The 11,537-nt window shown below is 38.1% G+C and overlaps 1 protein-coding gene and 1 long non-coding RNA gene across 4 annotated transcripts; one reads left to right on the forward strand and one right to left on the reverse strand.

The window, feature by feature from the left end:
• Positions 1-602: 602 nt before the first annotated feature.
• On the reverse strand, positions 603-6,689 carry LOC124299221 (serine/threonine-protein phosphatase 2A 65 kDa regulatory subunit A alpha isoform). Of its 3 annotated transcripts, none has more exons than XM_046752273.1 (10): positions 6,398-6,689; positions 5,507-5,698; positions 5,174-5,393; positions 4,378-4,547; positions 3,239-3,394; positions 2,892-3,163; positions 2,322-2,516; positions 1,856-2,099; positions 1,504-1,747; positions 603-933 (listed from the first exon to the last, which is right to left on the reverse strand). In XM_046752273.1, the coding sequence occupies exons 1-10, from the start codon at positions 6,479-6,481 to the stop codon at positions 929-931; spliced, it is 1,782 nt and encodes a 593-aa protein (XP_046608229.1). In that variant the 5' UTR covers positions 6,482-6,689; the 3' UTR covers positions 603-928. The 3 variants fall into 3 exon arrangements, with proteins under 3 accessions (XP_046608229.1, XP_046608230.1, XP_046608228.1); XM_046752274.1 differs by having other exon boundaries at positions 603-928; positions 4,387-4,547; positions 6,398-6,686; XM_046752272.1 differs by having other exon boundaries at positions 603-928; positions 6,398-6,686.
• Positions 6,690-6,694: 5 nt separating this feature from the next.
• On the forward strand, positions 6,695-8,231 carry LOC124299222 (uncharacterized). Its single transcript, XR_006906961.1, has 2 exons — positions 6,695-6,816; positions 8,006-8,231. It is a non-coding gene; the product is annotated as an uncharacterized LOC124299222 (long non-coding RNA).
• The last annotated feature ends 3,306 nt before the right edge of the window (positions 8,232-11,537 follow it).

An 11,537-nucleotide genomic window follows, 5' to 3' on the forward strand; every position in this document is an offset into this window, starting at 1 on the left:
AATTGCTGTAAGGACGAAAGTTCGATCTTAAAAATCTAGCTGAAAGTTGGTGGATCAATCCATGTACAAGATGAAACACAGTAATCTGAATGTAACGTGGTTCGAATACCAGTTTCTACCCAGAGATCACCTAAACGGCTAGGCGATTTGTGTTTTTGAATTGTTAAGCGACACTAAGTAGGCCGTGTCTCTGGCTGACAATGGAATCGAGTAAGTTCACTTGTACTTGTATATTCCATATCAGTTTATCAGACCGTCATTGATATTGCATAGTTGATAATACCAATGTATGTAAATATGTTTTAGAAAGGAGGAGGTAACGTATCATTGTTAAGCTGTGATATTGCTGGATATAAAAAAAAATAGCAAAGATGTCCTCAAATAAAACTTTATTAGCAGACAAATACTTCATGCAAATTTCTACACCTTGGACAATCCCGACTTATAATAAATTCATCGTTTCCGATGTTGGGTGATATTTTATAAAATCGGCTGATCGTTATTCCCCCCAGTTTTTGAATCTGAAGCTTGACTGAAATTCAACAAAATTATAGGACGAAATACCATGGATATCTCGTGGTAAGAATTCAACATTCAAATGGTTAAGTTTGGGAATGATTACGAGTCATTCACTTTATTAATTAATCTTTCAGATATTAGCTTAAGTGTATTTATACGAGTTTTGTTATTCAATCAACCGAACTTCCAATAATCAGCATAGTATAGATATTACAAATACAATACAACTTAAATATCGTTCAACATTACAGCTAATTAAACATTTTATGAATGATTGTTTTCCATCATTTTACTCTCGCATTAATAATATTTTTTACCAGTGTTGATTCGCTTAGAAATTGCGACGATTTTTACTTTGTTGATCTGATTTTTCGGGTAAGTAGTGTTTGCTAGTAATCTCGTTTTCAACCTACGCTGAAAAAAAAAAAATGCGTTAACAATGTGGCAATTGAATCATATCGGCATAGTGAGTGAACATTACCGTGTTCCATCCATATCAAACGATCCAACAAAAATTAGAGATATACTATACAAATATTTCAAAGAAAGAAATACTTCACATAAAATAAGAATAAGTTTTGAATGAAAGCAGTTATGAAAATGTGTTTGTACGATTGCTATACCGCAATATTATCATTTGGCAATGTACAATTTGTATCTAATTTTGAAAAACTAATTATTGATGGAATAACTACTTTGGTTATTCTGCATTCAAAAGCCAGGGCACTATTAATTCGTCGGGATCCACTTCTACCAAGATAGGGATATTAACAGGGTATCGATCTACTTCCGCGCAGAGCTATATACATTCACACAATACAATGTTAAAGTATTTTCATTCTTAAAACATCATTTAAGAATCGTTTAACCAGGGTTACTCAGCCTTTACCATGGTATATAATACAGATGTGAATTACAGATTCAGAATAGGAATGAGCATATTTTTGTTGGATGATTAAATAGTAAGAAGTAATTAAACATTACCTGCAATACCAGCAATAGCTTCAGAGGCAAAATACTTAACATCCACATCGCTATCTGTGTTCAATTTGTCGAGAACTGGTTTAACTTGGGTCTGTACCGCGCTTGCTTCTAGGTAAGGCCCGATACGCTGTAGAGTTTTAGCGACGTTAAATCTCACATTGGCTACATTATCATTAGCCATCGCCAATACTGTGGGTAACATGACTTTTGTCGTTATGTCAGGACCACACACTTCTGCTAATACCTGTTTCAATTATTGCAATATCATGATTAACGATACATAACCAAACGTTTCCTTATTATAACAATATGAAAGTTATAATATGTATTTTAGTTGTGTCGAAATGCTTACATTGATGCAAAACAGGCAAGTCATCCTGTGGAGGTAATTTTGATCTCTCGACATAGCCAAAACTTTGGGGATTACAGTGTTCTGAGCCCATTCAGGTCCAAATTTCTCGACTAGTTTTTTCAAATTTAGAGTGGCCGCTTCGCGAATTGCGTACACATGATCCACTAGCCAGGTCATACAGAGTGAATTTAGTTTCTCATCAAAAAACTCAACACCCAGCTGTCCAGCTAATAAAGGCATGTATCTACGCAATGCATAACAAAATTAATCAGTAATCATTTACCGATGTGATTTTTGGACATATTTCAAATAATGATATTTAAAGAAATTTGAACAGTATCTGGTTGATATATTGGTTGGTATATTTATGAATTGTTCAGCTACCAGATCAATATTCACTTTCAAGTAAATTCTAGAATATGTGAAATCATTTGAAAATTTTATTCTGCATCTGTAGATAACTTACTCGATGATTGCTAGGCGCACTCGCCACTTCGAATCTTCTGCCAATTCAACTATTGCCGGTAACAAAGATTGGGAAAGTTGCTGAATACCAATCACTTCATTCACGCAATCCAAATTACTGATGATATTTAGACGAACTTCAGGACATTCATCTTTTAATTGTGACAAGAATAATGGCAAAAGATGCTCAATCGTGCTGAAAATGAGAACTCATTAATTTTCCTGTGAATCAAAAATTGCTGAATAATAATTACAGAGCTTAAAAATCCCTAGTTTGTTACATACAAATGATTCGCTCGGTTCAACGATAGATAAGTGAGAATTATTTATTTTACATTGAATCCTATTACGATTTTCAGAAATTCCTGTTTTTCTACACTACCAAAAAGATTATACGAGAAGATGTTGATCGCATGAAGGGAACGACAACAAATTGGTAAAGTGAGAACAGGGAGCGACTGTCAATCGTTCAGAGAACGTACAAACGGTGCCTATAATCATTGCCACTTTTTTAGCATGATGCTTTGCACGATTAGCAGTGCATCGATGCAAATAATATAATAAAATTTACTTGTGCTTTCCAAGAATAGGGCTTAAACCCATAATGACGCTGGCCAGAGCGGATTTGACATGTTGATTGGGATCGGCGACCAATTCCTTTACATATGGTAAGACATTCGTCATGATGATCGATTCTTGATTAAACTGGTCCAGGTTCTGGCAAAAGTCGCGAACTTTGTTCGCAGCAGCAGCTCTAACTTCTGCCTCGGTATCTTTGAGCAGTGCTTGGAATGCTGGAACTAGATCCGTTTTTGTGATCTCCTGGCCAACTGCTTTTTGAAGCTGAAATACGAGTTGGTTTCAATCGAGCCGCACCCTTCGCGGCGGAAGACTAAATTCTTATTCATCTTTACTCACATCCGTGAATTTATCTGCAACCATGTACCGTACCCTCCACGATGTGTCGCCTGTGCAACGGCGAAGCGTTGGCATAACCAATTGCTCTACGTCCTCTTGTTGTAATAGGGTAGCGATGCTAACACAAGCTTCGACTGCCAGTAAACGTACCGAGTCCTAAACAAGCCAATATACACCATACACTCATTACCCACTACTCCCTACATTGTATCGGTAGTATTGCATGGTGTTTAGTCTCAATCTGTTAACAATTTCTCTAGCAAATTCTAAATTCTTTAGCACCTACCTAACCATTGGAGAAAACATTGAACATCATTATTGAATGGAAAAACTGTGAACGAGTTTCTTTAAGGGAGTATATATGTACAAGTAAACGGTTGAAAAACAGATGAATTTAGGGAATTTGTATCTTAATAACCAATTCTTCAAATCGATTGGGGTTTGTCTTGTACAAAAATATGTAGATCGTGCCAAAGCATGTATGTCTTATTTACGTATATTTTTTTCATTCGAATGAATGAATAGAAAACATTATTATTGTCATGACATCGACCATTTTGCTCCGTGATATGGTTTGCGGTGCCTATAATATCTCGGAAACAACTCAACTTCAAATTTACAGGCAGTATTCTTGGATAGTTTATTCTATTTGCCACGATGCAAAAATCTTGTTTTTCAACAAACTATGATCGTTTGAAGTTGAAATTATGTATTTCGGGCAAAAATTTATTTTTAATTTGGTTGACAAAAAAACAAAATAAAAAAAATTAATTAATAAAAGAAAGTGGAGCTGTGGCAAAGAGGATAATCTATTCAAGAATACTGTCTTCAAATTTGAAGTAAATCAATTGAGTCAGTTTTGAGATATTGTGCACACCGCAAAACATGCCAGCAAGTAAAATAGTCGGCACTATTGCCAATAACGATGATTTCCATGATTGACTTTAATAAAGAACTATTTAAATAAAGCTCAACTTACATACTTTTGAAGAAAACTAACCCTAATTGAATTGAATAATTGACAACATCGAATATTTTCAACTGCTTCTATGCCCCATAACATTGCCTCTTGCGGGCAGCAATACTACAAATGACGGCACTATCTTGAAGAGGTGGCAAATAATGTATAATCAACGAACCGAACTTGCCTGTTCATCTTGGGCGAGGATGACGAACATAGGGATCAAGTCTGATTTCAAGTACTCAACCTCAACGACTTTGGCAAATTCACCCAGTTTGGAAGCCGCTGACCGTCTGACCATCGGGGTATCATCTTGGCACAGATTGCGGAAGTGATTTCGCAGTTCCGCTGCGAAAAAAAAATGCTCTGATTAATTCTGAACTTGAGAATAATGTGGTAATGCAGATATTACTTGCACAATAATTTCATAGTGACAGATGTTACCCTGAGCACGCGTTTGTAAGTTAGAAGTATTACATTGAATTTAAACAATCGAATCTACTGTATGTTTAAAAATTAGCTTTGCAGTTAACAAAAGAAAGGAACCGACAATATTTGGTATCATCCAGTTGAATCATTTGGTGTGACTGATATCTCTGCGGTTTATTAGCTAATATCGCTGTATTAGCACATTTCTTATCGGAGATAGTTAAAAGGGATGTCAACGAAGTGAGTGTTGAACAAAAAATCGTTACTTCGCAACTTTGGTATGACTATGAAGATTGAGTTTGCAAACTATAATAATGTTTCACTTCATCGTGGTTGGCTTAATTTCAGGCAATCCCATCATTGTTAAATAACGAGGTTTCCCATAATTGCATCGTTGCATTAACAATACTAACTTCAACCTCGCGAAGTAGAATATCGCTGTTCAATGATATGCATTCAACTCACCATTCTTATAAATACCTGTACCATTTTTAACAATACTAGGAAAAATCTTGGTAATGCGTCATTAGAAGAGTTCTTGTTACCTTTGATTGCTGAACTGACGCGAGTGTAGCAGACGCTGAAAAGGCCACATGCAGATGTTCGTGATGTGAACCAGTCTCCAGCTGCAAGACGTTGTACCAAGCGGACAAAGTAAGCTTCTAAATTTGCGGGACTGTGCTGGCTTGCGATATTGCGCAGCGATTCAACCGCTTTGTCACGCACAACTGTCTCTTCTACCGTTGCTAGTGATTCTAGCGGAGGCTGAAAGCCCACATAAACATACATGAAGTATGAAACATTAAAGTGGGACCATGGCGAGCAACAAAATTAATTTTTATTTATTATTTAACGTAGTTAAATTTTATATTACGTACCAAAAGACAGTGAACGAATTCCGGACCTCCTACAAGAGGAGTGAATGTTCCCAGCTGTTCAGCAAGGGCTAAGAGCACTTCATCCTCATCATAGATTGTTTCAGTTAAAAATGGTATTAGCTCACTGCGTGTGCGCTCAACACCCAACGCAAGAGCAATGGTAGACAATTTCTTGATCGAGTTCAAACGTAGCTGAAATAGTTTGAATTAACTGTAAATGTGACGGATTAAATGAATTGTCATCTTTTAGCATCAGGAATCAACGAGGAGTAAGATGAGGCTGTTATTGAAAAAGTGAGTAACCAGAATTATATGGTTCAAATTTTTAACATTGATGTAATAATTTTATAAAGCAAATATTTTGCCTGAATTCCTGGAATCTCGTTGTAGATTGAAGAATCTAAGGTTTAAAAATATTATGTAGAACAATGACTCAATACTCCGATCAAATATTATCGTGCATGATGAAACATAAGGTCACCAACAGCTTTGGGATAAACTATATTCTTTTGAGCAATATTAGAGATGGAGAAAGAAATAAGAACGAGGATTACAGGTAAGACTTAATGCAGAGAATCCTGTATCTGGGAATTGGGTTGTATCAACTATGACGGTGCGTCGCCACATGTTATGAACTGAAGTACATTGCTCTCCTCAGACATAACTATATGGAACAAGACAATTATTTAGATCGGTTTAATGTCATTTTAATCCTATATTTAGGAGAGACCAATTGTTCTCAAACGACAATTAGGGTAAGTGCAAAATTTTTCAACAGGTACAACAGACGTTGGAACAAGTTAAAAGCCTAGTCGACTCGAGGTGTTAGGTAAGCCCTATTAGTAATTGACTACCGGTGTATAAAGCATGTAGAATTAGAGAAACATTAACCTGAACATCTTCATTTTTCAATTCATCGATCAAAACAGCAATTGGGTAGAGGCTGTCGTCGGTGGTAGAGTCGCTTGCTGCCATTTTGCCGTAGTCAGAATTTTTAAGATAATGTGCGTTTATCGATGAAAACGAATATGTACACGGTATTCGATGGGTATAAATAATATAACAATAATACTTGTGTCGCGGGGTTTTGTAATGTCTATTATTTCACACAAGGTGTACCATAATTGAAGGAATTCGTTAATTATTTTAATCGGTCAAAGATTGCACCGCGACACCATGAATCAGTGGAAATTTCAGAGATTACGCGAAGATGGCGCTGGTACGACAACACGCGAATCTGGATGTCTTCCAAAATCACTACCAGTTCTGAAAATTCCCTAGAATCGAGCTGGTCATTAAAGAATACGGAGGTATGTATGTTGTATTCAACATTCAATAGCTTATCACTCCGTCTTCTACACTGTTCTTTTGAGGATATCCCAGTAAAGTAAGGCCCAGCCCCACAACTTCTTGATCAAACTACGATTATCTGAATTCAGGTTAAAGTTAACTAGAGCTTAAATTCAGCTGTGCGTTCCACAGTACGTTTTTAATCGGTGACTACGTAAACCTATAACCGATTGCACATAACTCTGCTTTCTGTAAGAACTTACGCCAGGATTGGCGATTTAATTAAGTCGCGCCACTTTTGTTTGCCGCACCATTTTTGTCGCGCAAACGAAAAAGCGGTACATGTAACATTGGATTGCGTTTAAGATATAACCAAAATTTTTCAACATTAGAAAATTGAAAACTCAGTTTCGGATGTAAAGAAAAAGGGACTAGGTAATTTTACTATGAAAGAAAAATTGAATCTGCGGTAGCTAAATTACAACAAAGAAAATCAGATCATTATTGAGAACAAGAAAATCGATGCGGTGACGTCAAGACAGAAGGGGAAATGCTGAGAAAAAATGGTCCAATTGTAAATTTTTCATCTTCTTCTTTTCCGTATCATTATTTCTCGGATTGTAAATTTCGAAATTAATATATATATTTTACGTGCGACCCGTCAAACAAGACTGACATAACATAGACGACAACGGTGTTTGGTATTGCAGCGTGGTGGCGTAGCAGTATAAATCTCGTTTAAGAACGCAACCCCCCAAAATCCAGTGTTTAGTTCAAATTCCGTTCAGAAAAACTTAACCGGAGAGTTTGGTATGGTCGAACGCAAACTAACAGTTAACTTTTGTTACAACAAGTTTATCCGGTAAACTCGGTTTAATGTGAAGTTGTGGATCCGGGCCCAAGTCCTTAATACTTTTGTAAAAGTAACCAGATTCAAGCATTCTGATTGGTTGACTAAACTTTTCAAACCATCAGTAAACTTGGATGACGGGAAATGTCAAAATGATATTACAGAATCGATCACATAGCTAATGTCACCATCAGGTGTAGATACCCAGATGGATAACGCAGTGTCGGATATTATACATCAACGATAATATGTACTTTCTGTGTAAAACAGACGTTTAGCTCGTAGATGTTATGAATCTACAAGTAAATAAATAAACTACTACACAAATAAATGGATTCGTAATTCGATTTGTGTTTCAGGAGCAGTTCATTAATTTCGAGAAACGACTGTCGAACTCACGGGTTGAACTAGACCTTCAACTGGACGCACTCGTCTTCTACGCGTGATGACATCACATTTTTGCATTTCTTTTTGTCTGTCAATTTCATTCTATTCCTTAACTTTTTGAATTGCTACACACTAACGCTCAAACACTTGTACTAGTATTAAGGCATGTTGAATAAACTGTACTGGACTGAGTCTGAAGCTATGACTGTTTGATTTTTTCCCCTACCTCTGAAAATTATGTACTTGATTCATGTATTTCGGCCGCAACTTTTGATCCGTTGTTCACAGCGATTTCAGACTGAGTGCAATCAATTGCGCTCGTATGCATATATCCACGTCGGAAATTAAAAAAAGCATTCCAACAGTATTCGAAATGGTCAGAATTTTTACCTAAGCTCCAAGGGAATGGCCTTAATGGTTCTGTGAGAAACTTTCTTGCCACAAAATAGATTCGTGTAACCATTTCCTGACTAATTGGACCCCCAGGAACCCAGAAAACGCAGCGAAAAGAGCGTAGGACGAACAGCAGAGAAATGACGATGAAATTTCTTCGTTTTTCGGCTCTAACTTTTCATGCGTTGCTCGCAGGGCATTGGAACTGCGCCCAATCGATTTCTCTCGCAAAAATACGTCGGAATAGTGCCTGAAAGAATTGATTCCAGCACTTTTCAAAATCGCCAAAATTTTCGCCAAAAATACAAAGGGGTTAACCTTCCTTTTTTTTTTACCAAAAAATTTTTCGTCTCAGAATTGATTCGTATGACTCTTTCCCGACCAGTTGGACCCCAAGGAACTCAGAAAACGCAGAGAAAAGAGCGTGAGATCGACAGGAGAGAAATGGCGAGCGAAAAAGCACCTGCTGGAAAATGTCGAAAATTCGGGTTTTCGTTTTTTGGCTGTGACTTTCGATGCGTTGATCGCAGCGTATTGGGACTGCGCCCGATCGATTTCTCTCGCAAGATTACGTCGGAATAGTGCCTGAAAGAATTGATTCCAGCACTTTTCAAAATCGCCAAAATTTTCGCCAAAAATACAAAGGGGTTAACATTCCTTTTTTTTTTACCAAAAAATTTTTCGTCTCAGAATTGATTCGTATGACTCTTTTCCGACCAATTGGACCCCAAGGAACTCAGAAAACGCAGCGAAAAGAGCGTGAGATCGACAGGAGAGAAATGGCGAGCGAAAAAGCACCTGCTGAAAAATGTCGAAAATTCGGGTTTTCGTTTTTTGGCTGTGACTTTCGATGCGTTGATCGCAGCGTATTGGGACTGCGCCCGATCGATTTCTCTCGCAAGATTACGTCGGAATAGTGCCTGAAAGAATTGATTCCAGCACTTTTCAAAATCGCCAAAATTTTCGCCAAAAATACAAAGGGGTTAACCTTCCTGTTTTTTTTACCACAAAATTTTTCGTCTCAGAATTGATTCGTATGACTCTTTCCCGACCAATTGGACCCCAAGGAACTCAGAAAACGCAGCGAAAAGAGCGTGAGATCGACAGGAGAGAAATAGCGAGCGAAAATGCACCTGCTGAAAAATGTCCAAAATTCGGGTTTTCGTTTTTTGGCTGTGACTTTCGATGCGTTGATCGCAGCGTATTGGGACTGCGCCCGATCGATTTCTCTCGCAAGATTACGTCGGAATAGTGCCTGAAAGAATTGATTCCAGCACTTTTCAAAATCGCCAAAATTTTCGCCAAAAATACAAAGGGGTTAACCTTCCTGTTTTTTTTACCACAAAATTTTTCGTCTCAGAATTGATTCGTATGACTCTTTCCCGACCAATTGGACCCCAAGGAACTCAGAAAACGCAGCGAAAAGAGCGTGAGATCGACAGGAGAGAAATAGCGAGCGAAAATGCACCTGCTGAAAAATGTCCAAAATTCGGGTTTTCGTTTTTTGGCTGTGACTTTCGATGCGTTGATCGCAGCGTATTGGGACTGCGCCCGATCGATTTCTCTCGCAAAATTACGTCGGAGTAGTGCCTGAAAGAATTGATTCCAGCACTTTTCAAAATCGCGAAAATTTTCGCCAAAAATACAAAGGGGTTAACCTTCCTGTTTTTTTTACCACAAAATTTTTCGTCTCAGAATTGATTCGTATGACTCTTTCCCGACCAATTGGACCCCAAGGAACTCAGAAAACGCAGCGAAAAGAGCGTGAGATCGACAGGAGAGAAATAGCGAGCGAAAATGCACCTGCTGAAAAATGTCCAAAATTCGGGTTTTCGTTTTTTGGCTGTGACTTTCGATGCGTTGATCGCAGCGTATTGGGACTGCGCCCGATCGATTTCTCTCGCAAGATTACGTCGGAATAGTGCCTGAAAGAATTGATTCCAGCACTTTTCAAAATCGCCAAAATTTTCGCCAAAAATACAAAGGGGTTAACCTTCCTTTTTTTTTTACTAAAAAATTTTTCGTCTCAGAATTGATTCGTATGACTCTTTTCCGACCAATTGGACCCCAAGGAACTCAGAAAACGCAGCGAAAAGAGCGTGAGATCGACAGGAGAGAAATAGCGAGCGAAAATGCACCTGCTGAAAAATGTCGAAAATTCGGGTTTTCGTTTTTTGGCTGTGACTTTCGATGCGTTGATCGCAGCGTATTGGGACTGCGCCCGATCGATTTCTCTCGCAAGATTACGTCGGAATAGTGCCTGAAAGAATTGATTCCAGCACTTTTCAAAATCGCGAAAATTTTCGCCAAAAATACAAAGGGGTTAACCTTCCTGTTTTTTTTACCACAAAATTTTTCGTCTCAGAATTGATTCGTATGACTCTTTCCCGACCAATTGGACCCCAAGGAACTCAGAAAACGCAGCGAAAAGAGCGTGAGATCGACAGGAGAGAAATAGCGAGCGAAAATGCACCTGCTGAAAAATGTCCAAAATTCGGGTTTTCGTTTTTTGGCTGTGACTTTCGATGCGTTGATCGCAGCGTATTGGGACTGCGCCCAATCGATTTCTCTCGCAAAATTACGTCGGAATAGTGCCTGAAAGAATTGATTCCAGCACTTTTCAAAATCGCCAAAATTTTCGCCAAAAATACAAAGGGGTTAACCTTCCTGTTTTTTTTACCAAAAAATTTTTCGTCTCAGAATTGATTCGTATGACTCTTTCCCGACCAGTTGGACCCCAAGGAACTCAGAAAACGCAGAGAAAAGAGCGTGAGATCGACAGGAGAGAAATGGCGAGCGAAAAAGCACCTGCTGAAAAATGTCGAAAATTCGGGTTTTCGTTTTTTGGCTGTAACTTTCGATGCGTTGATCGCAGCGTATTGGGACTGCGCCCAATCGATTTCTCTCGCAAAATTACGTCGGAATAGTGCCTAAAAGAATTGATTCCAGCACCTTTCAAAATCGCGAAAATTTTCGCCAAAAATACAAAGGGGTTAACCTTCCTTTTTTTTTTACCAAAAAATTTTTCGTCTCAGAATTGATTCGTATGACTCTTTTCCGACCAATTGGACCCCAAGGAACTCAGAAAACGCAGCGAAAAGAGCGTGAGAT

The sequence above is a fragment of the Neodiprion virginianus genome, chromosome 2 (assembly GCF_021901495.1).
Source record: "Neodiprion virginianus isolate iyNeoVirg1 chromosome 2, iyNeoVirg1.1, whole genome shotgun sequence".
Lineage (NCBI taxonomy): Eukaryota > Metazoa > Arthropoda > Insecta > Hymenoptera > Diprionidae > Neodiprion > Neodiprion virginianus.

What these genes read in the sequence shown, in the direction of transcription:
- LOC124299221 (XM_046752273.1), bottom strand. Translation starts at nt 6,481, where the DNA reads ATGGCAGCAAGCGACTCTACCACCGACGACAGCCTCTACCCAATTGCT. An exon ending in AATTCGTTCACTGTCTTTTG is followed by an intron (nt 5,394 to 5,506) that starts GTACGTAATATA and finishes GTGGGCTTTCAG; the next exon opens with CCTCCGCTAGAATCACTAGC. An exon ending in CGTCAGTTCAGCAATCAAAG is followed by an intron (nt 4,548 to 5,173) that starts GTAACAAGAACT and finishes TTTTTTTCGCAG; the next exon opens with CGGAACTGCGAAATCACTTC.